We start from the raw sequence: 27,610 nt of genomic DNA on the forward strand, positions 1-27,610 counted from the left end.
GTGTCTATATGTTGGTCCCATTTGAGGGCGGAGTCTAGGGTTAGCCCCAGGAATTTTGCGTGTTGAATTTGTTGTATGGGTGTGTGGTCAATGTGAATTGATAAAGGCCTAGGAGGTCTACCACCTAAGTTAATGTGCATTACTTGTGTTTTTACAAGGTTAAGGACTAGGCCATTGAGGGTGAACCAGTTATATATGTACTAATGTACTAACTATATACTAACATGACATGATATTTTAATCTTGACATAATTATTTATAACGTATTTTTAATTTACTAAACATAATGATTTATTGTAATTTTAATTCTAGACATAATTTGTTTTCATTATCAATTATGTGATGATAATAATTTATATTCTGATGTTTGACATGTAATATTTTAAGAATATTATGAAGAAACGAGTATGAGTATGAGTATTATAAAAAACCGGACAAGTGCGAGTCGGACTCGCCCACCGAGGGTTCCGTACTTTTTAGTATTTGTTGTTATAGCGGCAACAGAAATAAATCTGTGAAAATTTCAGCTGTCTATCACTGTTGATGAGATACAGCCTGGTGATAGACGGACAGACGGACAGAGGAGTCATAGTAATAGGGTCCCGTTTTTACCCTCTGGGTACGGAACCCTAAAAAAACCGAACTTAGGGTGCCGCCAGCAGCGGGGTAAGGCCCAAGCTGCCAGTGGTCAGGGCCGCAGAGAGAGGAACCGCCGGACTATCCGCGCCGTGTCCAAGATCACCGCCTTCTGCATCTGACCCTTGATCCAACCACCCAGCGAGTCTCTCAAGGTGTTGGTCGAGACTCTTCGCTATGAGACCGTTCGCTGAAACAACTATCGGGACAATGATCGTCGACATATAAGTTTAAAACAAAATTGTATAAAATATTGATTGATAAATGTTTTGATAGTATTAACGAATTTTTATTGTATACATTTTGAATATTGACTGACATAATATTGTCTTCGGTTACCGCGATAGTTACTCATGAAATAAAACTATGAAAACGGATTATATCGCGTATATTGAATTTATAATACATCCCGACGTTTCGAACTCTTTACAGCGTTCGTGGTCAACGGGTGACTCCACTATTGACTGACATTAAATTTACATGTATTTAAAAGAACGACTTATTCTAATTTTAATTGTAATTTCTTCTTTTTTCTGTTAATCTGATTATCATCGCTCTATTTATTTCTTATTAAATTAATTACGTACTATTATAAATATTTGAGCCAAATTGTAATTAATCGTGTAATTGTATTTAATTCTAATTTTATCAGACTGTGACATAGGTATATATATCACTGTCAAATATTTTAACATGTCTATCTTGACTGAATGTATAATTGGAAGCAATGTATACAAATTAAGATCTTATATCTTATGTTACCATATGTTCATTGTGAATTAACGATTTCATTCATAATATTATGATTTAAATATAGAATTACTACATAGTACAAAACCAAGTCGTTTTCCGCTGTCCGTCTGTCCCTTATGTATGCTTAGATCTTTAAAACTACGCAACGGATTTTGATGCGGTCACCTGTCAATAGAGTAATTCTTGAGGAAGGTTTTAGTGTATAATTTATAAAGGTTTTGTGTAACCCGTGCGAAGCCGGGGCGGGTCGCTAGTAAATAATAATAACATAAAAAAACTCCTGTGATCTTTTGACGAGCAATTACGATGATACAGATATATATTGTACATATAATTTAGGGTGCTTCTTATTTCATCGAAGTTATATTTTTCTACGGGACGCCCGCTTAATGTGATATCTATCTACCATTAAAAACCAATGTATTTTTTTATAGTACATTTTAGGGGTAGCTACCGCACTTTGAAAATTTGGACCCTCCAATGATTTTTATTGTGGAATGACGGTTCAAAGTGTATTAGAATAGAATAGAATAAAATTTTCTTATTTCATCGAAGTTATATTTTTCTACGGGACGCCCGCTTAATGTGATATCTACCACTAAAAAACCAATGTAATTTTTTTTTAAATACATTTTAGGGGTCGCTACCGCACTTTGAAAATTTTGGCCCTCCAAAGATGATTTTTATTTTCGATTTTTATTGTGGAATGACGGTTCAAAGTGTATTAGAATAGAATAGAATAAAATTTTCTTATTTCATCGAAGTTATATTTTTCTACGGGGCACCCGCTTAATGTGATATCTACCACTAAAAAACCAATGTATTTTTAAAAAATACATTTTAGGGGTCGCTACCGCACTTTGAAAATTTGGACCCTCCAAAGATGATTTTTATTTTCGATTTTTATTGTGGAATGACGGTTCAAAGTGTATTAGAATAGAATAGATTAAAATTTTATTCGTAAGCACAAACAAACAGGACATTACATAATATAAAAGAAAACATAAAATAAGATTAAGAAGTGCCAGGAAATGACCTCATCTCAGCATGTTGCATATGTTGTTGTGTTGTGTCCAATTTAACATAAAATAACAGCAATCTGTTTTATTTGTGTTTATCGCACCTATCGCATATCTAAATCAATACCTAGAACCCCTAAAACATTAATAAAATAATAAAAATAACAGCGACATTATTTTTTGTTAAGTTGCATAATTATGCACCCTGACTCATCGCCCCACAACAAAAAAGAGAAAGAAAAAAAAATTATATTAACAATACAACAAATTTATTGAAAACAAAGCTATGAATATAGATATATAAAATAAAGATCTAAAGCTATTAACATTAAACGTTTAACAGTCCAAAATTTGGACTCCAAAATTTGGTCCAAACTAAAATGTATTTAAAAAAATCTAAAAAATATATTCATAATATTTAGATTAGTACGGTTTCGCTCACTATTATTTTTAGTCGCTTTTGGCGACCGAATTCGTGGGGAATCTTACCGGAGTACAACCGCCGGGGACACTCGTGCCTGAGGAAGGATTCCCGACGAATCCGAAACATGTCTCCAAAACCGACTATAATTGTGAGTGAAACCGTACTGATCTAAATATTTTGAAATATGTCTCACGATCGTTTAATAACAAAAATACATTGTTTTTTTAGTGGTAGATATCACATTAAGCGCCCTGTAGAAAAATATAACTTCAATGAAATAAGAAGCACCCTAACAGATATGCCTATAAACGAATATATAGGTATGTATAAGATTATAATGACAATACGACGGCACAGTTTCAAATATTCGTGTATAAACTAGCATTCAGGGTTTTATATAATATGTCTTAATGTAAAGGCAGTAATGTTTAGTATAGTTAAACATACTGCCAGGGCATAACACATTCATACATTCAACAACTGTGTCATTATGTGTTATTATTTAACGATAATATTGTTGTCCTACATTTCAATATGATAGCTAACCGATTTGTAAAACGGAGGTTCTAGGGTTTACTAGAACGTTTGGGTAGACAAGAGACCAATAGTTTTTTTCTACATATCTAGATTATCTAGGTAAAGTTGGTCAAGCAAATCTCGTCAGTAGAAAAAGGCGGCAAATTTAATAAATGTAGGCGCGTAGGGTTATCGTCCCATAGAAAATTTGAGTTTCGCGCCGTTTTCTACTGACACCGACTGACAAAAAGATGAATAAAAGAGGAAGACACGTACTGTCCGCGCGCGAATTCCGTGCACGGCTGAGGAATGTTAGGAATGTTGGGCGTCATGACAGAGTAGTATCATTTTGTACGTACGGGCGCGGCGCACACCCTCCCACTTCCTCGACCTCCGAATGCACGGAATTGGCACGGGGATAGTACGTGTATTCCTCTTTTTTACCACGAATAAACGCTATCTATCTATCTATCTATTTCTTATTTGCTTTAGTAAATACAGTGCAGGCTGCAGTGGGCGCTCCCTTTGGGAGGCGTGCGTGGAGCCATAGCCAACAGCAACAGTAACCTGAATAAAGGTGACAGTCCATTTCTGGCTGCAGCTGCACGACTGCACCGACACTACTGCAGCGGCCTGAACGCGTCGGTGTTATTGTCAATTTCCATAGTAAAATGATTGACGTTGTTGCCCACAACATAAGCCTATATAGGGAGCGTGCGTAAACTGTAGGGGGCAGCACAGGAGACGTCAGATTTTTGGCGCGAGGCGTAAATGTGTAGTTTATGCTTCTAAAGTAGCCCACAAGATGGCAGCACTTGCTTTGGCGTGAAGTGTCAATGTACATGTGATGTACATGTTTATGGTTCCGATTCAGGCCACAAGATGGCAGACCCTCTAACGCGCACGGTCCCTATATCGTCATCTAGTACCCATAATAAACGACGATATATGTAATAGATAGAAATAAACACTTAAATATAAATGCCAATGACATGATATGCCAACGGCCGCTTTCTATCACCGCACCGCCCGCCGTCGTCAGGGTGTTCATCATAGAGCCTAAATGGTCGCGTACTGTGCGGTTTAAGAGGAATTTCCTCCCGCGGAAGCTCCGGCTGTGAGATAAAATCCCTTCCGAGGTTTTCCCGAGAGTCTACAGTATGGGGTTCTTCAAAATATTTCGTTGTCGACACTTGACACTAGATGTCACGAGTGTCGCGACTGATGAAAAGTGTGTTGCTCAACAATTTACAACTATGCAAGCAGAAGGAGTTGAAAATAGTTTCGGTTCATCCGGTTATAATATTAGCTAAAAATTGTTGAACATAATTTGTCATTCAAAATCTCATGGTATTATGGGTCCTAATTTACGGGTCTCTATTGTTTCCCATAAAGTTTTAAGTCATAATGTATTGTTTGTCCGCATCTTCGTTAGTCATAATGGTTTTTCTTAGAAACGCGTAACTTTTCAGGATTGCCATAAAACAAACCTAACCTAACCTATCTATAGGGTAACCTTACGAAAATCCTGAAAAGTTAACGGTTTCAGAATTATGGCTAATGACTAATCTGACAATCATTACATTATGACTTTCAATAATTATGTCAAACAAAGGGAACCGATTGTCAAGTTATTAGCAGTACTGATAAATCCGCTACTTGACGCTAGATGTCGCCTACAAAATTACCCGCGTTTTGGTAAGAAAACGTATGGAGTGAGCACTCTATGCTTACTTATTTCTCTATGCTGCCGACTACGCTATAGGAGGCCGTAGAGACAATCTAGAATTCACATCTCATTGAGACGCAAATCAATTTCATACTGAGATTGATAATTAGTATAAATTATTTACCTGTAAAGAGTATAATATAAATAAAAGACAATTATTGTGTTTGTTTGTTTGTATTGCGTCAACTGTAACACTTTCAGTTTCATCGATATTTGAGCAAAGTTTACCTACATTATTATAACTGCTCAATGGTCACGCTCACTCGTTTATTTCGTACAACAGTGTTTAGTTTCATGCCGAATACGTATCGTTTCAGACAAAAAATATATGTTTAATCATTATACTTGTATTGTATTGTATTGTATTGTATTGTATTGTATTGTATTGTATTATATTGTATTGTATTGTATTGTATTGTATTGTATTGTATTGTATTTTATTTTATTGTATTGTATTATATACTTAATAAAAAGACTTCGTAAAAAGACTAACTCACGTAGTTCTTACATAGAAATTAAGATGGCGCTAAAATTAAAAACGCTCTTCAAATATTAAAAAAGAAGCTTTCGCATATTATCACTATTGTATTTTATGGAATTTTAATTTTAAACTACATGAAATAAGGTAGTTTTTAACTGCAAATAGGTATAGCGAAACTGCATGCTATAACCTTGTAGTGAGGTAAAAAATTCTGAAGAACAAAATAGGTAATATAGTGAGTAAACAAATATACCGACTTGAAAAAGGATTTCAGGGCGGTTTAGCCCCTCGGATTCACTGTCAATATTATAATGACCTGTTAAGTAAACTGTGATCATCGTTTTACTACCAACTTTGTCTAAACGATAACGACTTTGGGGCGACATATTCGTTCACTCGAAAAAGCCCTTTATTAAAGAAAAAAAAATAAGATAACGACTTTTTGAACAGCAATCAATTATGCGCACTTTGGAATACATGCTGGAAATAGCTGTACGTACAACATAAAAAGAAAGTATTTATTGAAACAAGTGAACGCGACTCACGAGCGTAACAACGCATGCTATGTCATATGCTCTTAACCTCCCATGACAATACACACTTGACACGAAGTGCCTCCATATTTTGTTTAAGCTTTAAGCACCAATGTTTTTTATAACAAGTCGTTCGAAATATTTAAACGACTAAATTTCTATAAATATCTTACTATGTATAGGTTAAAAATACAAGTTATAACATTTTTACAAGTCTATCATTAGTGAAACATATGACCTATCCAGATTTCTAGTTATTTTTAAGAAAGCAAATGCTATTTAACCGATTTTCTTAGGTATACAAAATTAAAAACAATGGGAGAGTATGTAGAATATGAAAGCTTTGAAAATGGATTGTAACAAACACTGTAATCTAAGTAAAAACTAAATTTTAAATCAATTAAATACAATTATAACATATTTACACACAATTAGAATAATTCTAGGTTTTTAATTAAATTTGCTAAAAAAACATAATTGCATTTCAACGAAATAAATCGTCGCTACGAGTCACTATTGGTTAATTATTCTTAACTTTATTACTATTTACGTATGTTATTTACTTTCAGAAATCCACGAAAATTAAAAATATTACACACAGTGTCAGTAAATATTGACGGCGTCATTTGAGTATTTCCAATAATTTCTCATTTATATTTTACGAACTAAGTGCCGTCATTATTACTGATCGTGTGTACAACTCTAATAATAAGACGGATCTGTTTGTATTCACTTTCAATAATCAGTTTGAAAATAAATAAGAAACTTATGTGCGATTTTTATAGAATAGGTGTGGTTCCAAATATATAGAAATAGTTTAAATAAGCCATGCGATTACTACTTTTTTTAAACAAAAAGCCACGCTAATTCAAATTTTGTTGGATTAAGATATATTCCAGTAAAATATACAATTAGGTACTTAAATGGGTATAATGTAGGTAGGTATACTAAAATTATACAATATAGTAGAAGTATTTATATGTCAGCAAAACTACGCTTCGAAGCGTTACTTAATAGTAGAATAACATTACAAGAGGGTTACAAATTTATTGGATTCGAAATTAACTCCAGACTGGTGTCTAGTTACAATTTTGGTAATAATTTTCAAATAAGAAATATTGGGATTAAAGAGGCTGAAGGCAATCAATAATGAATGACAATATTTCGCTTATGTGATACCGTCATCATTGACTGATAGCATCAGCCTTAAAAAAGGAAGAAAACACCTTGGAGATAAGTAAGTACAATACCAAGCCCTGGGCCAATAGTTGACCGATATTTTTGGAACCTTTAAGTAAAAGGGTGACGCAGTCCCAGAAGAGATCACACAAGCTGCTGAAAGGAACACTTACAATGACGATCACTCAGGCATTTAAAATAATGTTTATCATTTATTCTATTTAGCACGTTGTATAGAACGCATCATAAATATCATACAATATTGTTGTATCTAAGGCACATAATGTTTAGGCTTTCATTACTCCATTATCGTACACTGGTGCTATGAAAATGAGATAACTTTACTGTGACAAACACGCAAGAGTTTTCAGTTACGACATTTTTCAAATTATGTTCCTTAGCAGCCACACTTTTTTTATTTATGTTTTAGCACGCTGTGGGTCTTAACGTGTCAATTATATTGGAGTTTAAGTATTAAAAATTTATTTCTCCATATTAAATAGGCTTCTGTCATATGATTTTCTGTTTACTGTTCTTCCTAAGTATTATTTACACGTTCTCCTGTGTTTGTCACGCATAAAAACAATGCAAAGCTACTAAGAAATTAAAATCTATCGAAACTACTGACAGCTGTCGTTCAAAAACATTTTTATTCTCAGTTATTTCTCCCGCTAAGCATAGTACCATTATTTCTTAATTTCATTTTATTCGCGGATAATCTAATTAGTGGCCTGGATCACCATTACACAATTAGTGTCAATATGACATTATTTACTCATCAATCAAGAGGAATAGAGTTCGTCTTAGCTAACTTTGCACTGACTTGAACAGAACAAAGTGAGGGAGTGTCAATATAAACGACATATTTTCATAGAAATTTGACAGCAATGATGACACTGACACATTTTGTTGTTGCAACTGCCGTGCATAGTTAACTTGGTCCGAATCTATCTTACTGTTTAGCAACTTGGTTTTATGATGACTTAGGCTTTCATTTTGCGTTTAATTGAATCACATACTACATCAAAGTGTGCCGTAAAATGAGAAAATGGTAATACGCTTAGGAATATGGACCGTATCAGGTTCGGTTCTCTAACAAATGCATTTCATACAACATGTCCGTACCGTATGCATTATATTAATCGCCAATCATACAAAAACAACTATTTCAATATAAGACACGTTCAGCATGAACAGTTGAATCACAGTCTAGAATTTTCGGCACCAATGAGCTTTTAAATTCGTCACCATTTTATTAGTTATCCTGACATTTTTCCAAACAATTTTTCACGATTTTTCTTTGAAAAAGTGTTTTTATTTTATTTGTTTTCTAAATGAGTATTCGGATTTCATACTATTTCTTATTAAAAAATGCCCACAGTAGGACTTTTTGAATATACCTAATTGCTAATTCGGTGAAAATTTGTTCGGTAAAATACAGGACCATTATTGCCATACTTTTCAATGTCATTCCTTACAGACCACGAGCCCAATTGCAATCGACAAGCCTTAAGTGACATTTAAGTAACTATTTATTCCTTATAATTGTTTTTTTTATCATCTATTAATGTCTATAGCTAGCAATTGACTAATTCTGGCCTTTCTGCCTAGTTGAACTATCAGCTGACTATGTGTACCAGCTATTTAATTGTACCGAAATCTACATCAAATCCAACTTTATTTTTAGCTGCACACTGTCAGTATTTTTTACTTCATTTTATAGCATTTTCTTATATATGTATATGTACAAACATTTTCATTTTTATTTCAATTATTCATACTTGCTCAAGCTATATATTTTTTGTTGTGTATAATTTTTTGATGTTATTATTAGAATGCATATAATACTAAAGCAAATTAAAGGCTTTCTAGCAATCAGAATATATGAAAAAAATACCTGTACACCAAAAATACAGCCGCCTAATTTGTATGATCAATAATACTGACAGTGTACTTCTTTTTTATGAACACGCTTAATAACCAGTTTCTATTGAAAAAATATGTTTTGCAACCGTTATAATATAGGATTGTTCTACTTCAGTACCAATATCTAGCTTCCCTAAAGCTGATTTTTATAATATACTTTATCTATTGCTTGTCAATATTGCTAAGTTTCCCTATCAGGCTAGTTTTACTGTTTAAATTCAAAGCACTGTACTTAAGATGGTGGCGAGAGAAAGTAAAGTTGATCAAAATTAGTAAGTATACATAATGAATCCAAAAATTATATAAAATACATTGAAGCCATAGCTCAGAACATATAGCAATTATTATTAGATTTCACTTTGTATTATTTTTATGTTCATTTGTACAAAAATCCTAAAAACAAAGCATGAGGAAAAATGTTTATAAGTATTTTTGCATAAGATTCTCTACTAAGTCTGTTTGTGTGTTTTTCAGGTTAATGCTGAAACACTCCTGTTTCATGAACGCTTGTAAATATTTGAACAAGCGGAGTACCTTCCTAAAAAACAGGTTAAAAAGATAATTGGTTCAATATTTCGTTGAACGGGTCAAACTTCATAACTTTAAATGTGGAACCTCTTGTCTATGTACTTATGATAGGTAAGTATCCTAACCGAGTTTTTAGTACAGCACAACCGAGATGTGAACCCGCGATTTTTGACCCCCACACATATGAAAGTTTAAAGGGCTCTTCATCATGCTATATGTTCTTACTACCAGCAGGCGGTTGGTGACCAAGCAAGTAGGATTTTTTCGAACGAGGATATTTAAACATTTTTTTAAGAACATTCTCAAGCTCTCACTTCACTTTGTTATGTGTTACTATGTTATTTTATGAAAGTGCCAAGGAAATGGTGGTTTTTATTAGAATACACTTAATACTTTTATTATATTTTATACTGTACTTGCACGACAATTTACAAGCTTGCGAATTTAGTAGCTTCGCCAAAATCGCATAATCCTCTTTGAATAGTCATCAACAAAGAAATAAACATGCAAACAATCTTAACCATACTTACGTATCCCTAACACTAATAAAATGTATATATATTTGGATTTCGTTAAGTGTAATTTGGCCACAATTTAGTTTCTACCCCTTACTAATAAGCGTAAGGGGCGCATGTAAATATTATAATTTAAATTTTAAACATTAAATTTACATAGTATTTCTAATGACTAGCTTTTCTCGAGAGGCTCGAAAAAAAACCCCGTTCAAAGTCAACGATGGCCAACAGGAATAGCACTTAACGCTTTAAAAAAGGGTTTCATAAGTATACAATGAACAGGGTGAGAAAAAAACTAGGTTCTATAATTAGAGGATTAAGGCTATAGGTAAATATTAGTTATCATATTTGGATATTTAAAAAATTGCTCCAAATTTATATAAACTTTGAAGTAAAACTGCAATAAATGTAAATTATTATTTATTTTTCTATGCAATTCGTCGATGGTATTCACCATTTTTTTAAATGTAGGTAGGTAGTAATAAAAGAGGATAAGTATACTAATTATTTACAGTACCTGCAAATAAGGTAATGTTTTTTAATATCCAAATATGATCGTCTTAAGATAAATAGGTATGAATTGTCCACGTTACAGGTATGAGCGGATGGATTTTAAAAGATCACTACAATGTACAAGTTACCATAAGTAAGTTATATTATTATACGTTTTTATTCGTGAAAGGCACCTATAAACTGTCCAGACGAATGTCCAACTACAATTATTGCTTATTGTCATTTCGATTCGAAACTATTCGATGTTTTTATTGCTTTTTATTTTCATAAACTCCAAGAGATGCTTTAAATATAAGTATTTTCATGTTCTTAGTTTAGTAACAAATATTCATATACATTTTTGTTCATCGGTAGCCAATTTTAATAAAAACATTGATTTGTTTTTTTTTTTTTCAATAAAGAAGAAGTCAATAATAACAGTACCGATCGGCATCTCTAACTGTTGCAGTAAATAAAGGTAACATTTTATTCTAATGCTTAAATAGTAGTTTAATGACTTATTTCTCGAATCGAAACAACAACTCGACCCTAGACTTTGCTACTAATCACTAAACTAATCTTAAGCAAGGCTCGTCTTTCATAAATATTCGTTCAATAAATTAAAACAAATTCGTAAACTACACACTTATTCTAACCTTCAATACAAAACACACAACAACGAAACAAAAAACAAATTATAATATCACACTTTTGTCAATAATAAACGTGTTTTTACTTGGAAGCATTTGATTTCATATTTATACTTTTGCCTGGGTATTTAAGTAAAAACGGTTATATTTTTTACTTAAATACCTAATCAGGTTGAGTATAGCTTGTCCTTACTGTTTCACAGCTTAGCAAACGAATTATAAGCTGCATTAACTTTTATTTCACTAAATTACTGGAAGGCTTGATCATATCATACTCGTTTTCGTATTCTATAAAAATATTAGAATATATAATGTTTTTTCGTAGCTATTTTTACATCGTTGGAGTATTGTATTTTGTTCGCCTTAATGAGTATAATGAACAGAGCGCCGCCTGTCTCTATCAGTTGCCGGCAACGTCCGCTAGATGGCACTGTTCTCAATTCCCAAAAAGACGCCCCAACAAAGTCATTGCGTACTGAAATTTACTACTTATACGTAGATTATCCTATAGGCAAATTAATTTAACATTTTTATCAGTTAAGGACTAGCTTTAATACAGACAGGCGACGCCGTAAAGTAAAATCTAAATTTCAACTACAACCATTAATATAATATTTACACTAAACGTCTTTGCCCTGGATTATTATTGCTTTTAGTTTCACAAAATTAACAGTACTGATGGTGAAACTGGAATTAATTTTGCGATTTACTTTACACAGGAAACTGGTGGTAAAATCTATGTTAAGTTTTATTAACTTGATCGTCAACATATTTAAACTTTTTTATTATATTCATCATTCCGTATGCAGATGTTAAACCCCCTCCACACTCGTGCGCGAACGCGAGTGCGGACTTGCGGAGTCTAGTTCGCTAATCAACAAAATCGACTCCACACTCGCGTTCGCAGCTTCGCGCCGCGTAGTCTGGAGCGGGCTATACAGATTGTCAAATTAATTACGTACATTTTACAGTGAATAATTCAATGCGTGGGGCGTGGTTACCAAAAAGTATTTTTTTTACATGTTATGCTATTGTTTTGTTTGACGTAGCCATGTCGCGCATTTTTTTCATTGGTCGATCATTTAATTTCCCTTATTACATTTCTTTGAAAACATTGTGACTGCGCCTTCTCTACTGTTGAAAAGGCCTGAAGATGAATTAGTTTTGTGTCTTTATTCTAACAACCATTAAAAATGGGGTTTTGTATTTACCCCAAAAAAACTTCTATGACCACGGTGCTTACAGCGAAGCATTGGAGACTTGAAAAACACTTTTTCGCGATGAAGTTTAAGGGTAGTTACAATATAGACTGCAATGTTAACTTGAAATCAGATTTTTTTTTTCATTGGTAGTTCAGACATTTTTTTTTTTACAAGAACTGTGTATATATTAAGTGTTATGAACGGCTCTAACGCGAACATTAAACTACCCGAAAATTGTTTATAAAAATGTTCTATAAACTATTTTTGGGTAGTTCAATCTCCGTTGACATTTTGATGGGACGTCAGTCATCCGTGATCCGTGGCTTACACCAGCTGAAACCTCTGATAAGGTAAAAATAATGAAATTATATCGCCATATCCCATTCTAATCACTAAATATTTGTACAAAACGCGAGATTTTAGTGTCAGAACTGTGTACTCGTGTAGGTTTTTCACGTTTGTATATTAATTGGCTCTATGCAGTACAGGTCGCCAATGCGGCGGCGGCGCGGGCGTCCAGCGCAGCACGGTGTGCGCGTCCAGCTCGGCGTCGGCGGCGGCGGCGGCGGCGTCGGCGGCGGCGCGCTCGCACGACGCCGACGCTCCGGATCACGGCGAGCGCAGGTCCGGCGCTTTGTCCGGCGCGATGTCCTCGGAGTCGACGGCGACGGCCGCCGTGTCCATCGCCGTCGCTTCGGAGGTTATCACGTTGGATTGGAAGAAGCGTTCTGGAAGGGAATGGTAAATTAGTACCAAGCACAATACACAATGGTATTCGATTCCATAAAGTAAAATTTAATATAGATTAGAATGTATAAATGTAATGTGTTGATACCTAAATAAATAACATTTTTATTTATTTATTTAAAGGATAAATGTTCTGCAGGATGCTGCTTCCTAAATATTGGACAAGCAAAGATCTCTTGGTCGGGGAATTATTAAAGGAGATGAAAGCCAAAGAAATGCAGTGAAAATTAAAATGATGGTCTTAATGCCAAGTCGAAATAATATTGAGCACGAAAACTGAGGACACATATTATGAATTAAATTAATTCATAAAGTAGCTATGCTCTTTTGCAGTTGTGTGTACTTGACAATCAAATCCAATAGCCATAAATATGTATGCACCATGCATGATTTTCTCTCACAAGCTTGACATATATAAATAAAAGCCAATACTTTAGCATAAGTCCTGACTTGTCAGGATTTTTCCCCACACTGGCTAGCGTTTCATGGAAAAAGGTTTTGTAAAGTAATGACAAAGTTATCATTATTTACCATCGTCCAATAGAACGACATGATCGGGCCCAGCGGGTGCAGTCATAATGTTGAATTCCTCCTCCAGAGTAGGGAATGGCGCGTTCCATCTGAAATTATTATAAGAGAACATTTTACAAAAACAAAACAAAGGGAACCTATCTTATATGAGAGAATTTGTTAAAGAAATCACAATTAGCGTTGTTTTTGTGGGCACTGAAAATAGATCTACAGCAGATTTTTTTGAAGTTATAACGCCGACGGCGTCCAAATTCATAAATTTATGTTGGGGCTGCCCTAGGTGGCGCACTAGGTGTACCCTAGTAGCATTTTGGTAGGCATTTTGTTAGGCCTCTGTTTAGTTATAGAGGCCCAACAAAATGCCGTACCAAAATGCTACTAGGGTATATAGCCGCACCACCAGCTTAGAACTACTCGGCCTACTGCCGCTGGTTTTGAAAACGCCAAAAAGGCCCACATAGGCTATACTATACATACGAGTATGAGTACCTGACGGCAGCCCTGTGCGGCGCGCGCGGCGCGTACAGCCCGAGCCCGCCAGGCGGGGACGCGCCGCCGCCGCCCGCGCACGCCGCGCCGCCGCCCCCCAGGCCCACGCCGCTTAGCGGCCCGTAGCTAAACACCTGGAATATATGACAATACATATTACCAGTCGTTCCTCCTATAGTATTTTAAACAATTGTGATATAATGGAGAGCTTTTCAGCCGAGTACCGTATTAAGGCCACGAAGCTTGCTGAGTAGCCTTATTGGGTACTAGATTGAAAAGCTTGATTATATCACTATTGTATACAATACTTTTTTTACGATTCAACAAAAATAATACTTTAAACTAGTAGAATGATATAGGTAAACAAACTAAAAGTATACAGCTAAGATACGCGAGCAGCCGCGATATCTTAATACTCGTACACGCCCCGGCCGCCGGGGCCCGGCGGGTTGGTCAACGACACCTTCTCGTAACTAGTGAGGCCCTGGTACTTGCTCCTTGCTAAATTCAATTTTTAGACAGTTTTTTTCTTGATATTGGCGGTTTTCGTAGTCTATGAATGTTGCTATATTAAGAGTGTAACATGCGCATCTCTGACTTATGAAGCAATTGTTTCTACTATACAACCTAAACTACGCTACGCTGTAAAGAGTTCGAAACGTCGGGATGTATTATAAATTCAATATACGCGATATAATCCGTTTTCATAGTTTTATTTCTAAACTAAACAATTAATTTGAGCTATCGTTTTATTTCGTCCTGTTAACCGCGGCGAGCTGTGATTGGTCAATTTCATGATAGTTGACTAAACTGTTTCGAAATTTATATTATAGTTGAGTTACATGAAAAGTACCCAATTACAGTTTAGTATACGAAATCTTAATTCAACCATTCGACGAGTAGAAAAAATGTGTATGCTCAGAAATTGCGCGGTACCCATCCCAATTTCTCGACTATATGCCATCTTAGTAAGACTATTAGGCGTCTCTGACCAGCTCTACTTTGACTTACTTTAGGTACTTACTTTGACTGCTTGCCCTTAGAGCTGGTCAAAGACGCCTAGTCTTACAAAGATAGCATATTTACTTATAGTCGAGAAATTGGGATAGGTACCGCCGTGGCGAGGTGGCCTAGGGGTTCATGGCGTTAGCCGCGGTAGCTAAAGACGCCGGTTCGAATCCTTAACCACTGAAGCTTCGTCACTTTTTTTTTAAATATATGACATCTATTACAGTTTTTAATTTGTTTGGTCTATAATTAGATATATGTAGTAGGTATAGCACGCGTTACTTGAAACTAATAGCGGCGCGTGTCAGATTTATATTTATTTTTAATCTCTCGACAGAGGCCGACCAACTCGATGAATTTAAAAATAGCACGTAGAAATTATGCATATGTCGTGTAGGATTTTAAATGTATGTCGGTGACCGATTGATATAGCGCCGACTTTTAAAATCTACGATAATGATGACTGATTTTTCAACTTTGACTATCCATTCACATCGGGAAAAAGTAATATAAGTACGAGTATACATAGTCAAAGTATTAATAGATATCAAAAAATTTAAGCTCTATAGTGTAATCAACATTACCATCACCTTGGCTCACTATTTGGGGAAGAAGATATTATGGAGTAATATCACCTGTTGAGGCTAGAAGTTCGTTGCAGCGCGATACCGGCGGGCAGTCGGCGCGGTAGTAAGTGTGCTACAGTTGGCGAGGAACGCAATGCGATGAACTCAGCTCCCTAGTACGTACCTGCTGTGGCTGTGAGAAGTGGTTGTAGTGCGATGTCGGCGGGCAGTCGGCGCGGTAGTAATTGTGCTACAGTTGGAGAGGAACGCAAGGCGATGAACTCAGCTCCCTAGTACGTACCTGCTGTGGCTGTGAGAAGTGGTTGTAGTGCGATGACGGCGGGCAGTCGGCGCGGTAGTAATTGTGCTACAGTTGGCGAGGAACGCAATGCGATGAACTCAGCTCCCTAGTACCTACCTGCTGTGGATGTGAGAAGTGGTTGTAGTGCGATGTGGGTGGGCAATCGGCGCGGTAGTGCGGGGAGGTCAGCGGCAAACGCTTTGGGGACGGTGGGAAACTTAGTCAACTTAGTTCCCTCGCTGTATGTATTAGCTGCTTCTCTCGCTGGTTCACTCTTGCGTATCCCCACAGACTATACTGTTTTAATGCGCACTCGTGGCTCACTTTTGGGTAGTCATATATACGCCCGCCCCTGACCGAGAACAGTAGGTGGCGATCACAATAGACCAGGAACGGCCGGACTGATATAGTGGCTCAACTTCTAAACCTGACTTTCTTATCTAACGAACAAGAAGAAATACGATGTACAGCTAACCGAGATTGTTGAGCCACTCGTCATTGTAGGTATGTAATTTAGCCGTGTTACACTACCGATGTTATCCGATTTTGTGTTATTTGTAATACAAATCTTTGTTATGTCAAAACTATATACCTGCTGGGGCTGTGAGAAGTGGTTGTAGTGTGATATTGGCGGGCAGTCGGCGCAGTAGTGCGGGGAGCGGCTGTAGGGGAAGGTCGGCGGCGAGCGCTCTGGGGACGGTGGGGAACTTAGTTCCCTGTGTGTACCTGCTGGGGCTGTGAGAAGTGGTTGTAGTGCGATATCGGCGGGCAGTCGGTGCGGTAGTGCGGCGAGCGGCGGCGGGGGGAGGTTGGCGGCGAGCGCTCTGGGGACGGCGGGGAGCTTAGCTCGCTCGCTGGGAGGGAGGATAGCGCCATGTAGTCCTCGCGGGCCGCTGTAATATGATTAAATTGACATAAGTAATAATTACATTAATTACCTATCTCAACTATTTAATAATCCTAACTTTATTCTTACAAGTAACCGAAATCGATTTAATTCTTGTTCAGTAATTAACAAGTAATGCGGTGCCTTTATCAACGCTTCTATGCGGGTTTGAGTAGATTGTCGATCTTCTTTGTTTGACGGAAGAAATTTTCTCCTCACTGCCTCAACGTGTGATACTGTGTAGACAGAGTAGAATGAAGTCTTTCCTCCTGGGACCGGTAAAAAGGGGAAAGCCGTGGAGGTGCTAGCTGGATGATGCAAATGATGACATGAGTACTAATGGTCTTACTAAAGATGATGACGGAAGTCGTCGAAGTGAAGCAGAAAAAGTAGGAAAGCAGACCCTGGGCTCTGAAGCAACAGTGGAGGACGCAAACGCGATAAACGCTAAGCAATACTAGAGAGAGAGAGAGAGAGAGAAATTAGTGAATGAAGTGTGTAATGTGACGTGACTTACAACAATTACCTGTGGACCGTATGATGGCCACGGGCCGCGCCATGGGCGGCAGTGGCGCCGGCGGCAGCATTGAGCTGCTGAAGTATGCTGGCTTCGGACTTCGGGAGAGGCCGTGAACCTGGAACGAGACAAATACCCAAACATTAAGTCCCCGCCAAGCTCGGCCGAATTCCCCTTCCCATACAAACGGAGTATCGTTCTCATTTAAAACTACGTGTTGGATTGTAATGGAACTTAGTACATACAATGACATGAGGTATATCTAGGTCTGTAAATAGTTTATATAGCTCTAGTATATAAAAAAACGAAATAGAGCAAAAATCTGAAGCTACATACACTAATTATACCTTATTCTATTGTAAGTAAATACAAAGTTTCAGAGCAATCTAGCTAGTCGTTTTAAAATGAGCGCTTAATTACGTTTTTTATGGAGAACCGAACTTGCTGGAGACTCTTAAAAGGAATCTTTTTCTTCTTCAGTTCAGTTAATCCTCATAAATTTCTTTCTACCTACACGATTTCATTATAGGTAGGGTGACTGCTACAGTCACCCTAGGTACGGATTATCTGAATACGATGACTGAAAACTTTAGTCAAACTAAGACCAGGCTTCCTAGCTAGTCTTAGTTTGACTACTCTCCTACTACTACTCTCAGAATAATCAAAAGTGTAGCGTTTGTGAAAGATACTGGTAAATCTGTAGGTTACCTGTAGTTGGTGGACATCCGTGGGCTCCTGGCAGACGAAGGTCACGAAGTCCCCGAGTGAGTCCTGCGTCGTCCCGTCGTATTTGGCGCTGGAGTGGTGGCTGCTTAACGCGTCTGAGGCTGGAAAGCAAAAATCAACTTATTATTTACTTGTATGATCTGGTCTCAAAGATTTTAAATTTTAAATACGCGATTATAAAGTTGTGTTGCACTTTACAACCCAGAATCATTTTGTTCCTTACAATTACGATCAATTAATTGCGGCCTTGATTTGATCAGTTACCCTTATAAGACTACACTAAACTAGTATATACATTTATTTGCTTAACGATCTCGAAAAATGTCTCAATTCGACAAGAAAAGGCTGAAAGCGGTTGCTGACCTTTCAAATGATCTCTGCATACTTTTAGTCACTTACCAGTTGGATGTGTGTCGGTGGGCGGCGGTGGGTGCTGGTAGAATATGGTGTTGGATGACACCAGGGGGGCTTGGCTGAGACCCGCTGAACTGGGAGGGATACCTGAAATAAACAAATAGAAGCGATTAAATAAAGGCATGCGCGAAAATGCAAATGCGGTTTGCTTTTTGTTCCTCTTGTTAACCTATATAGTGTGCCACGAATTTTTCCATTTTCTATAAAAGATCGAGAGGGCCGAGACCGATGCTTTGAAGCCGACAACGCACTTACAACTCCTCTGGTGTCGCGGGTGTCCATGGGCGACGGTAATCACTTATCATCAGGTGATTCGTCTGGTCGTTTGCCTCCTATATCAAAAAAAGGATCGAGCCTGGATATAATTATCTATGCTACTTACTGAAACATTGTCCGAATAGAATAGATGGAATGGCGCTCTCTACCAGAGGCCCGCAATAATCCTCTAGGTTTATACCGAAGATACTCTTGAAGGCTGGAGTATACAGATAACTTACTAAAACATTGTCCTACGAGCATAGACGGCGTGGCGCGCTCTGCCGGAGGCTCGAATCCAGGCGGTGCGGGACTATTATACCCGCAGTAGTACCCAGACTCGAGCATTATACTAAAGATAACCTCTCTTAAAGGCTGGAGTATACAGATAACTTACTGAAACATTGTCCTACGAGCATAGACGGCGTGGCTCGCTCTGCTGGAGGTTCGAATGCAGGCGGTGCGGGACTATTATACCCGCAGTAGTACCCAGACTCGAGCTTTATACTAAAGATAACCTCTCTTAAAGGCTGGAGTATACAGATAACTTACTGAAACATTGTCCTACGAGCATAGACGGCGTGGCGCGCTCTGCCGGAGGCTCGAATGCAGGCGGTGCGGGACTATTATACCCGCAGTAGTACCCGGACTCGAGCTTTATACCGCCTGAGCCGCTTGGGGACTCTGAGCCCGTTTCTTGGAGGATTGAGGCTGGAGTATAATAATGATAGGTTATTAAAGAATAATATGTGAGTGTTATTATAAGACTACTCTTGAAGTTGATAGAAAGACTTGCCTTCCTAACCCACTTAACACTTCTTAACTCACAAAGACAAAAGAATAACATGAATACACTAATAGAAAACTCTTGAAGTGTAAGCATCTAGCGAAACAATATAGAAACTACCTACAATTAAACAAAATCATTAAGTAGCTATGAAAGGTTATATTTAAATCTAAGACCTTTCACCTTTTTGAAATGATTACCTACTTAAACTTGAACAATTATGCGTTGTGTTTGTTTATGTGTTATTTCATGATAGAAGTTAGTGATAACTAAGTCTTAAAATCTTTAACAAATTTTAGTTGAAATCGCATAAATTGCATAATACATAAGTACCCAGCCGCGTTTACATTATCATATTGAATTCGAGTCCACACATAGGTCCATGTTTAAGAACTTCGTGGAAATCTTGAGAAGAAGATCTCTTATATGGCCTCTGTAGCATCGCTGGCATAGTGACCCTAGTATGTAGCTGGTCCCGTGTTCGAATCCCGGGAAGGGCATTTATTTGTGAGTTCATCACAAGTATTTGTTCCTGAGTCATGGATGTTTTCTTCGTATTTAAGTATTTATATTATATATATTGCTATATATTGGCGCTGGTGGCCTAGCGGTAAGAGCGTGCGACTTGCAATCCGGAGGTCGCGGGTTCAAACCCCGGCTCGTACCAATGAGTTTTTCGGAACTTATGTACGAAACATCGTGAGGAAACCGGAATAATCCCGACAAGGCCTAGTTTCCCCCCTGGGTTGGACGGTCAGATGGCAGTCGCTTTCGTAAAAACTAGTGCCTACGCCAATTCTTGGGATTAGTTGCCAAGCGGACCCCAGGCTGATGATATAGCTATATATACAGATTACGATCAGTTGACCATCTAAACATCCAGACTTTCGATGTTATTACATGTGCCATTTTCAACCAAAAGGGTACTTATTGTCGCTTGTCAGTAAGGCGCTATTTCCATATAGCTTCAATTAGAAATCAACCTTATCGACAAGCGACAATGTGGTACCTTTTGATTGAAAACGTCACATATTATATTATATATATATATCGTCGTCTAGTACCTACTGTCCGCGAGCGAATTCCGTGCACGGCTGAGGAATGTTAGGAATGTTGGGCGTCATTTTTTTTTTTTTTTGCCTGGGGAAAATCTAGGACCCTTCCGCATCACACGAGACGGTTTTGCTACGCTGGAATACTCCTAAAGAGTTTTCGCTCCAGCGCAGATCGGTTGAGTGGTCTCAACCTGATCTGATTTGGGCGTCATGACCGAGTGGTGTCATTTTGTACGTACGGGCGCGGCGCACACCTCCCACTTCCTCGACCTCCGAATGCACGGAATTGGCGTACGGACAGTACAACACAAGCCTTATTGAGCTTACTGAGGTCTATTTGTGTAATATTGTCCCATAATACTTTAAAAAAATATATTTATTTATTTATTTATATCTATGTAACAGATTTTAATAACAAAATCATCCGTGAGACACAGACATATTAAATATATTAATAACGGGTCACTCACGTATTTTAAGTCAAGAACGCTCGACATGTTTCGTTTTTCGAGCGTTTTTTCGACTACAATACGTGAGTGACCCGTTATTAATATATTTATTATATAATAGAGTTGTAAAGCGCTGGTGGCCTAGCGGTAAGAGCGTGCGACTTTCAATCCGGAGGTCGCGGGTTCAAACCCCCGGCTCGTACCAATGAGTTTTTCGGAACTTATGTACGGAATATCATTTGATATTTATACCAGTCGCTTTTCGGTGAAGGAAAACATCGTGAGGAAACCGGACTAATCCTAACAAGGCCTAGTTTTCCCCTTTGGGTTGGAAGGTCAGATGGCAATCGCTTTCGTAAAAAATAGTGCCTACGCCAATTCTTAGGATTAGTTGTCAAGCGGACCCGAGGCTCCCATGAGCCGTGGCAAAATGCCGGGATAACGCGAGGAAGATGATGATGATAATAGAGTTGTAAAGATTACCTTTGGACAGCTTCCAGAGTTCCTTCGACGAGAAGACGCCGGTCGCTAGAATAATATCGTTGCAAATTACTCCGTTGTACGGATTGTGGCTATAGCCTGAAATTTCCCAGATAGATTCAGTCGTGACATCGCTGTAAACTAGGGGGAGGTCATTTCAGCAATGTCGTGACATGTCAAATATATTAAAACATTCAGTCAGTTAAAGCGTCGTCATTTTTCTTTTGAGTCATTATGTATTGATTTAATCTTGTATGTACGTGAAGTAAAGTTACTTTACATTAAAATGAGTGAGCTCATGTATTTCAGGTCGAAATTTCTCGACATGTTTCACTCCCTACCTTGGCGGACCGACGCTGCTGCGGGTGCAAACTTTGGGAGTGAAACATGTCCAGCAATTTTTGGCTTAAAATACGTGAGTGACCCGTTTTAATATATTTAACATGTCAAATACTCTAAAGATTTTATTTTTAGAGGTATTGTTTGTTCTGTTAACGTTGTAAGCCTAGTTTGCTTTCAATATATTTCAATTTTTTAAACAAAAATTGCATGTTAACGTGAAATTATGTGAACAAACGATAATTTTATTGTACGATTGAAAATTATATTATATTATGTAGGTATCTATAAAAATGTTAACTGTGAAAATTATAAACCACAGAAGATTTAGTATTTTACCTAATAAGTTCAGATGGGGTAATACAAACACTGGGGCAAGAGTAACACTTGTAGGGAATCCTCATACTGTTACTCTTGCCCCGAGTTAAATAAACTATGTTTCTCTTACTTCATGATTCATTGGTAAAATAGACCAAGGTCATTTAACCGATTCGCAAAACGCAATAGATAACAGTTCATAGAACATAACAAAGACGTAAGTCAATTCTTCAAGACCAAAACAAAAAGAAATATACTCATATTAATGTGAATTTAAACTAGGGATCTCATAATATTGCTGAAACAAACCAATAACTAGAAACTAGGCAGTTATAGCATCCATACAAACTGTATGAGTATGAACGCTAAAACTATCTATATCTAACACTATATGGAATGGTCTATATTTTTCCATACAAATAGAGGGGGCATATTTACAGGAAGCCACATATCTAGGAGGATATAACCAAACGGAGTAGCCATTAACAGGCGTTCCCCTCTGTCGAAAATAGTCGGCCAGTGGTCATACACAATGTATGGACTGACGTTTATCTGACATGGCTATTTTGACGTTACGTATACATTTGACGTTCCCCTCCCCCGCAAAAATTGGCAGATTTTTGTACAGCAAATTACAGACGTGGCGGCTCCGTTTGGTTATACCTATCCTCCTAGCCACATATACATTCCACTGGATGAGACATCGCATACCAAAAATATCAAGTCTATTTATAGAGATGTGACAGATATTTCAAGACAGATAAGTCAGAGAAGCCAAAAAACAAAAAGGTCGTAAGCAATGGATTTAGTGCTGTATTTATAATATTTCTTTTTAGTGAATCTTTAATAGAATTTACATTCTATAGCGCACTAGCTGTAGCGCCGTTGAAATAATTGTAATTTTTGGCTGCATCGACTGATCGTCAATTATTATTTAAAACTGAAAAAAATCAATGCTTTTCTGTAACTAAAATGAAGTATACATTAGAAAAGCATCGACACATACGGAGATAAAAAGAGTGAAAGAGAAAGAACACCGACTACATGTACAAATAACAACAAACGAGCATGATCAAAATCTGTACTGGTGAGCGAAAATTTAGCAATTTATATACCTAATTATAAGAAGATCTATCTAACAGGACATATATAAATCATACTAAACAATATTAAACACTACAACGTTAAAAATGATTCTTACAAATAGTAGAAGATGATCCTAAAGCTTAAAGTAAACTCTTCGAAATAACATTTTGTACCCAACACGGTACAAGGTATACAAAAATCTTAGGACGAAACCTATCAGTTTAAGTATTTAGTAGAATCAAATCAACCAATAATCAAAACTTTCGCTCACAGTAAAGACAAAGACAAAATACGTCCAAATCTGAAAATAATTTTGAAACCAAAAAGCATGAAAGGTGTGAGAGCAAGCCAATGCGGGATTAAAAATTTTAAAATTCACAAATAACTAGAGAAAATTAAAGAAAATTTGAAAAATACTGTGCAACACCAATCACTGGTTATGTTATTTCTTTAGAAGTAAATGTGGTGGTCAGTTTACACTGTAACAAATTTAAATACAAAGAGAATTTGTGACGAAGTATATCAAAACCTGTCCCAGTAAAATCAATCATTTTACTCCTTAATATAAAAAAAATCGCATGGTTATTTTATTCTTTTGTTTCATATAATACCGACGTCAAATCAAGAAGCACCCCAGAAATTTTAATAGGGAAGATGGTTTTAACTTATCGGCAACTTGGGGACCAGTGATCCAGAAGTTAAAGCCAAGGGATCTATCTTCGGATGTGTGCGCGGATGTTGTGAGTGTTGTGTGTCGGACTATTGACAATAATTAACTTTTATGTGTAGTGGGTGGTTTGAAAATGTGATGTCTACCTCAAACTTTAAATGCACTTTTCGTCGGGTAGTCACACAAATCTCTGTTTTGACATTTTGCTGGGACGTCAGTTAGCCGCGACCACGACCAGTGAAACCTGTGTCGAAACGTCGGTAAATAAAGGTAACAAAATAAATTCGCGATAGACCCGTTTCTAAATGTGATTTAATATGTGTTCAAACCGCGACAGTTTTAAATGTTATAACCATCCTCCAGTGCATTATAATTGGTATAAACTGAACAATATTTTTTTTCTCATTTTTATTTACACTTTTGTTACTTTGCTTTTTGAGGAATTACCGTTTAGTTTAAAATAGTAGTGATTATTAGGCCCCCCGCTGCGTCGTTCATTTGGTTTCAAAAATGGAATCATCTAATTATAACAACTATTTTTAAATTAAACAAGTTTGTGTGTCATCGCTGACTGACTTGTTAGAACGAGTTTAGACTTTCAATCCTGTAGGATATTCTTGTGATTGCACCTGTTATCTGACGAGGCAATGAACTTCAGTACCAACCTTTATGTCAGATTTAAATCTTAAAGAAATTCACTATGTAGTAAAATCATAATTAGATTTAATTAAGGTATTTTGTTTCCTTCTAAGTACTAGATTTATTTTCACATAGTTAACATAGTTATCATTTACGAGTATTACTTTTCGAAATTTTGATGCGACTTTCTGTTGGGATGGTTTTTAGATAGATTTTATTACGCCGTTGTCAAGGTTTATCAATTTACTTGTTATAGTCTGTCAAGCCGTTTCCGTCAGTAGAAAAAAAACAGCAAACTGTATCAATTGAAAATTTGAATTTCGTGTCCTTTTGTCAGGAAAATTATATCATAGAAAATTTGAATTTCGTGCCCTTTTCTACTGACAAAGTTGTTTGACAGACTATATCGTATGGCAAGTTTCAAACAATAGTTTGGGTATTTTGCAATATTGTTTTTTCATAATTTAGTCTCAGTTTCATAGGCATTAAAGACGAAATTCGTAAACCGACCACCATAAAGAAACAACACACCGCACACCGACAGCGCCGGCGTTACCTTTGCTCTTGGCCTCGTGTTCGTTCTCTTTCTCCCTCGGATTGGGTGAGAGAGAGCCACTTAGGATATCTGAAACACATTAGCTGTTAAAGTATGTACATTTATGATGAACTTATTTTTTTTAGAGGTCACCAAGCTATGACCCGTAAGCTGGATCTTAAGGCCCGTCCAGACGGGCTGATCAAATCGAACAATTTTATCAGGAAAAAGATGGCATCAATCTCATCTAGCGTCCACACGAACACAATTTAATCACCAATTTTAGATTTTTAGTGACATTCGAGCGCTCGAAATTAAAAAAGGCTTATTATTAACCGGGCAACTAAAATATTAAACAGGAACTTTCATTGGGCATATGATAATATAATTTGGCCGTGCATTAATATTTTAGAGCCTAAAAAGTTATATTAGCTCCAAATATAAGCATCATATTATTAAAAAAACTGCCATTAAAAAATGCCATACCATTGAACTATTATTACTGACGTATGGAACCGGCACAGAGAACCAGTATTTTGCGCCGTGAGTTGCTGCCGTTTTGACAACAAACCATAGAAGCGGAGCGTGAATCTCGCGACCTAAACGCGTAAACGCCATGAATTTTACGGCGCATACGACGTTTTGGTCGCGTTAAACGTTGTGATTGCGTCAATTTCATTGTTTGGTATGATTAAATTAGATTTTTTTATTTTATGTCGTATCTATAACTAACAACTCAATCTGCCAAACGCGCATGATAGCGTCGAAAATTGACATTGTTTCGTCTGCTTCACCATTTGATCGGTCAAAATCTTAAAATCGAATCAAGTGGGATCGACGAGCCAATTTCATTTTTGCGTCCACACCACCCGATTTCTTCAGACAATTTAATCAGATTGGGCGAATATTGTCTCATCTGGACTGGCCTTAGAAATCCCAATGCTTACAATCCGGCCCCTTAAAAGGAAGATGAAGATCCAAAGGGTTGTGGCCCTCGGGTCAAAATGTTTGGAGACCCCTGGCCCAATGATACTTATGTCATAATGATACCTAAATGAATCTAAGCACGTTATCTCTCTTTATTTTCATGCCTCTAGCTTTAGCATAGTCAACAGCGAAAATGGGATTGGCCGGTCGAAGTAATTGACAGATGGCGCCAGCATAGCTTGCCCTGTCAATCCCTAGAATGAGGGCTAACGCGTATGAATTCGCCGCTAGGGGCGCTAGTGTAGATGGTGGTCTTTTCCATAGTTCGAAATGTCAAATGTCACTTGTCACTTCAATGACTGACAGCTGTTCTTTAGTCTTTTGGACCACCATCAACAGAGGTGCCAACTGGTGAGCAAAAAAACGATAGCCCTCATTGTGTCAAATCCTTGTTTTTTATTTGGAATTTTATGGCCTGGATACGCCCGTTAAGCCAAATCTCAGAACCAAACTACAGAAAGGGGCAAGCTATGATGACGCCATTATGCAAACCTTTGACAATTGCCAACCCCCTTGACAAGCGGGTGAAGGAACAATCCTTTTAAAAGCGAATGCATTTCAATGTAATTTTTAACGCTATGCTGTTAAAAACAAAATCCAGTGAAAAATTCTCTATTACTGTCAGCTCCAGAAATGGTTCGTCCATTTTTAGAATTTAGTGTGTCTGCGGTTGATTTTCAAAACCACCATCATATTATAGATGGTCGTAGCAATTACACCACAGAAGTTTAAGATCGGCAAACATAATGGCCGAAATAATGTAACAAAATGCTACAATATCTGCCCATGAGAGGTATTAAAAGCTTGTGCAGATAATTTTGCTCCAGTATGCGCGTAAGTAAATGCTACTTTTGCTGACTGATAATTTGATAAATGATCATTGCTCTTAATCACTTTCGATTGTGTATGACATAGATCGAAATTATTGCATCGGAATAGTTAGTACCTACACTACACAGTCAAAGGGAGAATACGACACCTAATATAGTGCCATCAGATATATTGCAGCGACCAACATGCTAAAAAAGAGCACTCACTGTAAATATTGACAATAGAGGTGTGTTCAGATATTTGTGAGCACCTTGACCGCTCTGATATATCTGATGGCGACTCCACCTTGTTAGTTGTGACATGAGCAATCTTATTCTTGTAGCCACACAGAGAATCGGCAATTTGGTAGACTAGGTATTTATCTTTACTCCACTATTTCATGACTGAACAAATTAACTGTGAGACCAGCAC

General features: G+C 37.1%; 1 protein-coding gene across 4 annotated transcripts in view; it reads right to left on the reverse strand.

The window, feature by feature from the left end:
* Positions 1-12,430: 12,430 nt before the first annotated feature.
* LOC134751541 (nuclear factor 1 B-type) overlaps positions 12,431-27,610 on the reverse strand; it is a 65,495-nt gene continuing 50,315 nt past the window's right edge. The window contains exons 5-14 of one of the 4 annotated variants that reach the window (XM_063686994.1): positions 25,403-25,471; positions 21,798-21,893; positions 19,576-19,734; positions 18,754-18,855; positions 18,337-18,455; positions 17,629-17,746; positions 16,952-17,118; positions 14,351-14,484; positions 13,862-13,950; positions 12,431-13,311 (exon numbers count right to left, since the gene is read on the reverse strand). In XM_063686994.1, the coding sequence (XP_063543064.1) occupies positions 13,193-13,311; positions 13,862-13,950; positions 14,351-14,484; positions 16,952-17,118; positions 17,629-17,746; positions 18,337-18,455; positions 18,754-18,855; positions 19,576-19,734; positions 21,798-21,893; positions 25,403-25,471 (1,172 nt within the window). In that variant the 3' untranslated portion in view covers positions 12,431-13,192. Of the gene's footprint in view, positions 13,312-13,861; positions 13,951-14,350; positions 14,485-16,820; positions 17,119-17,628; positions 17,747-18,336; positions 18,456-18,753; positions 18,856-19,575; positions 19,735-21,797; positions 21,894-25,402; positions 25,472-27,610 lie in introns of those variants that run through there. The other 3 variants (XM_063686993.1, XM_063686991.1, XM_063686992.1) reach the window with 3 other exon arrangements.

The sequence above is a fragment of the Cydia strobilella genome, chromosome 22 (assembly GCF_947568885.1).
Source record: "Cydia strobilella chromosome 22, ilCydStro3.1, whole genome shotgun sequence".
Lineage (NCBI taxonomy): Eukaryota > Metazoa > Arthropoda > Insecta > Lepidoptera > Tortricidae > Cydia > Cydia strobilella.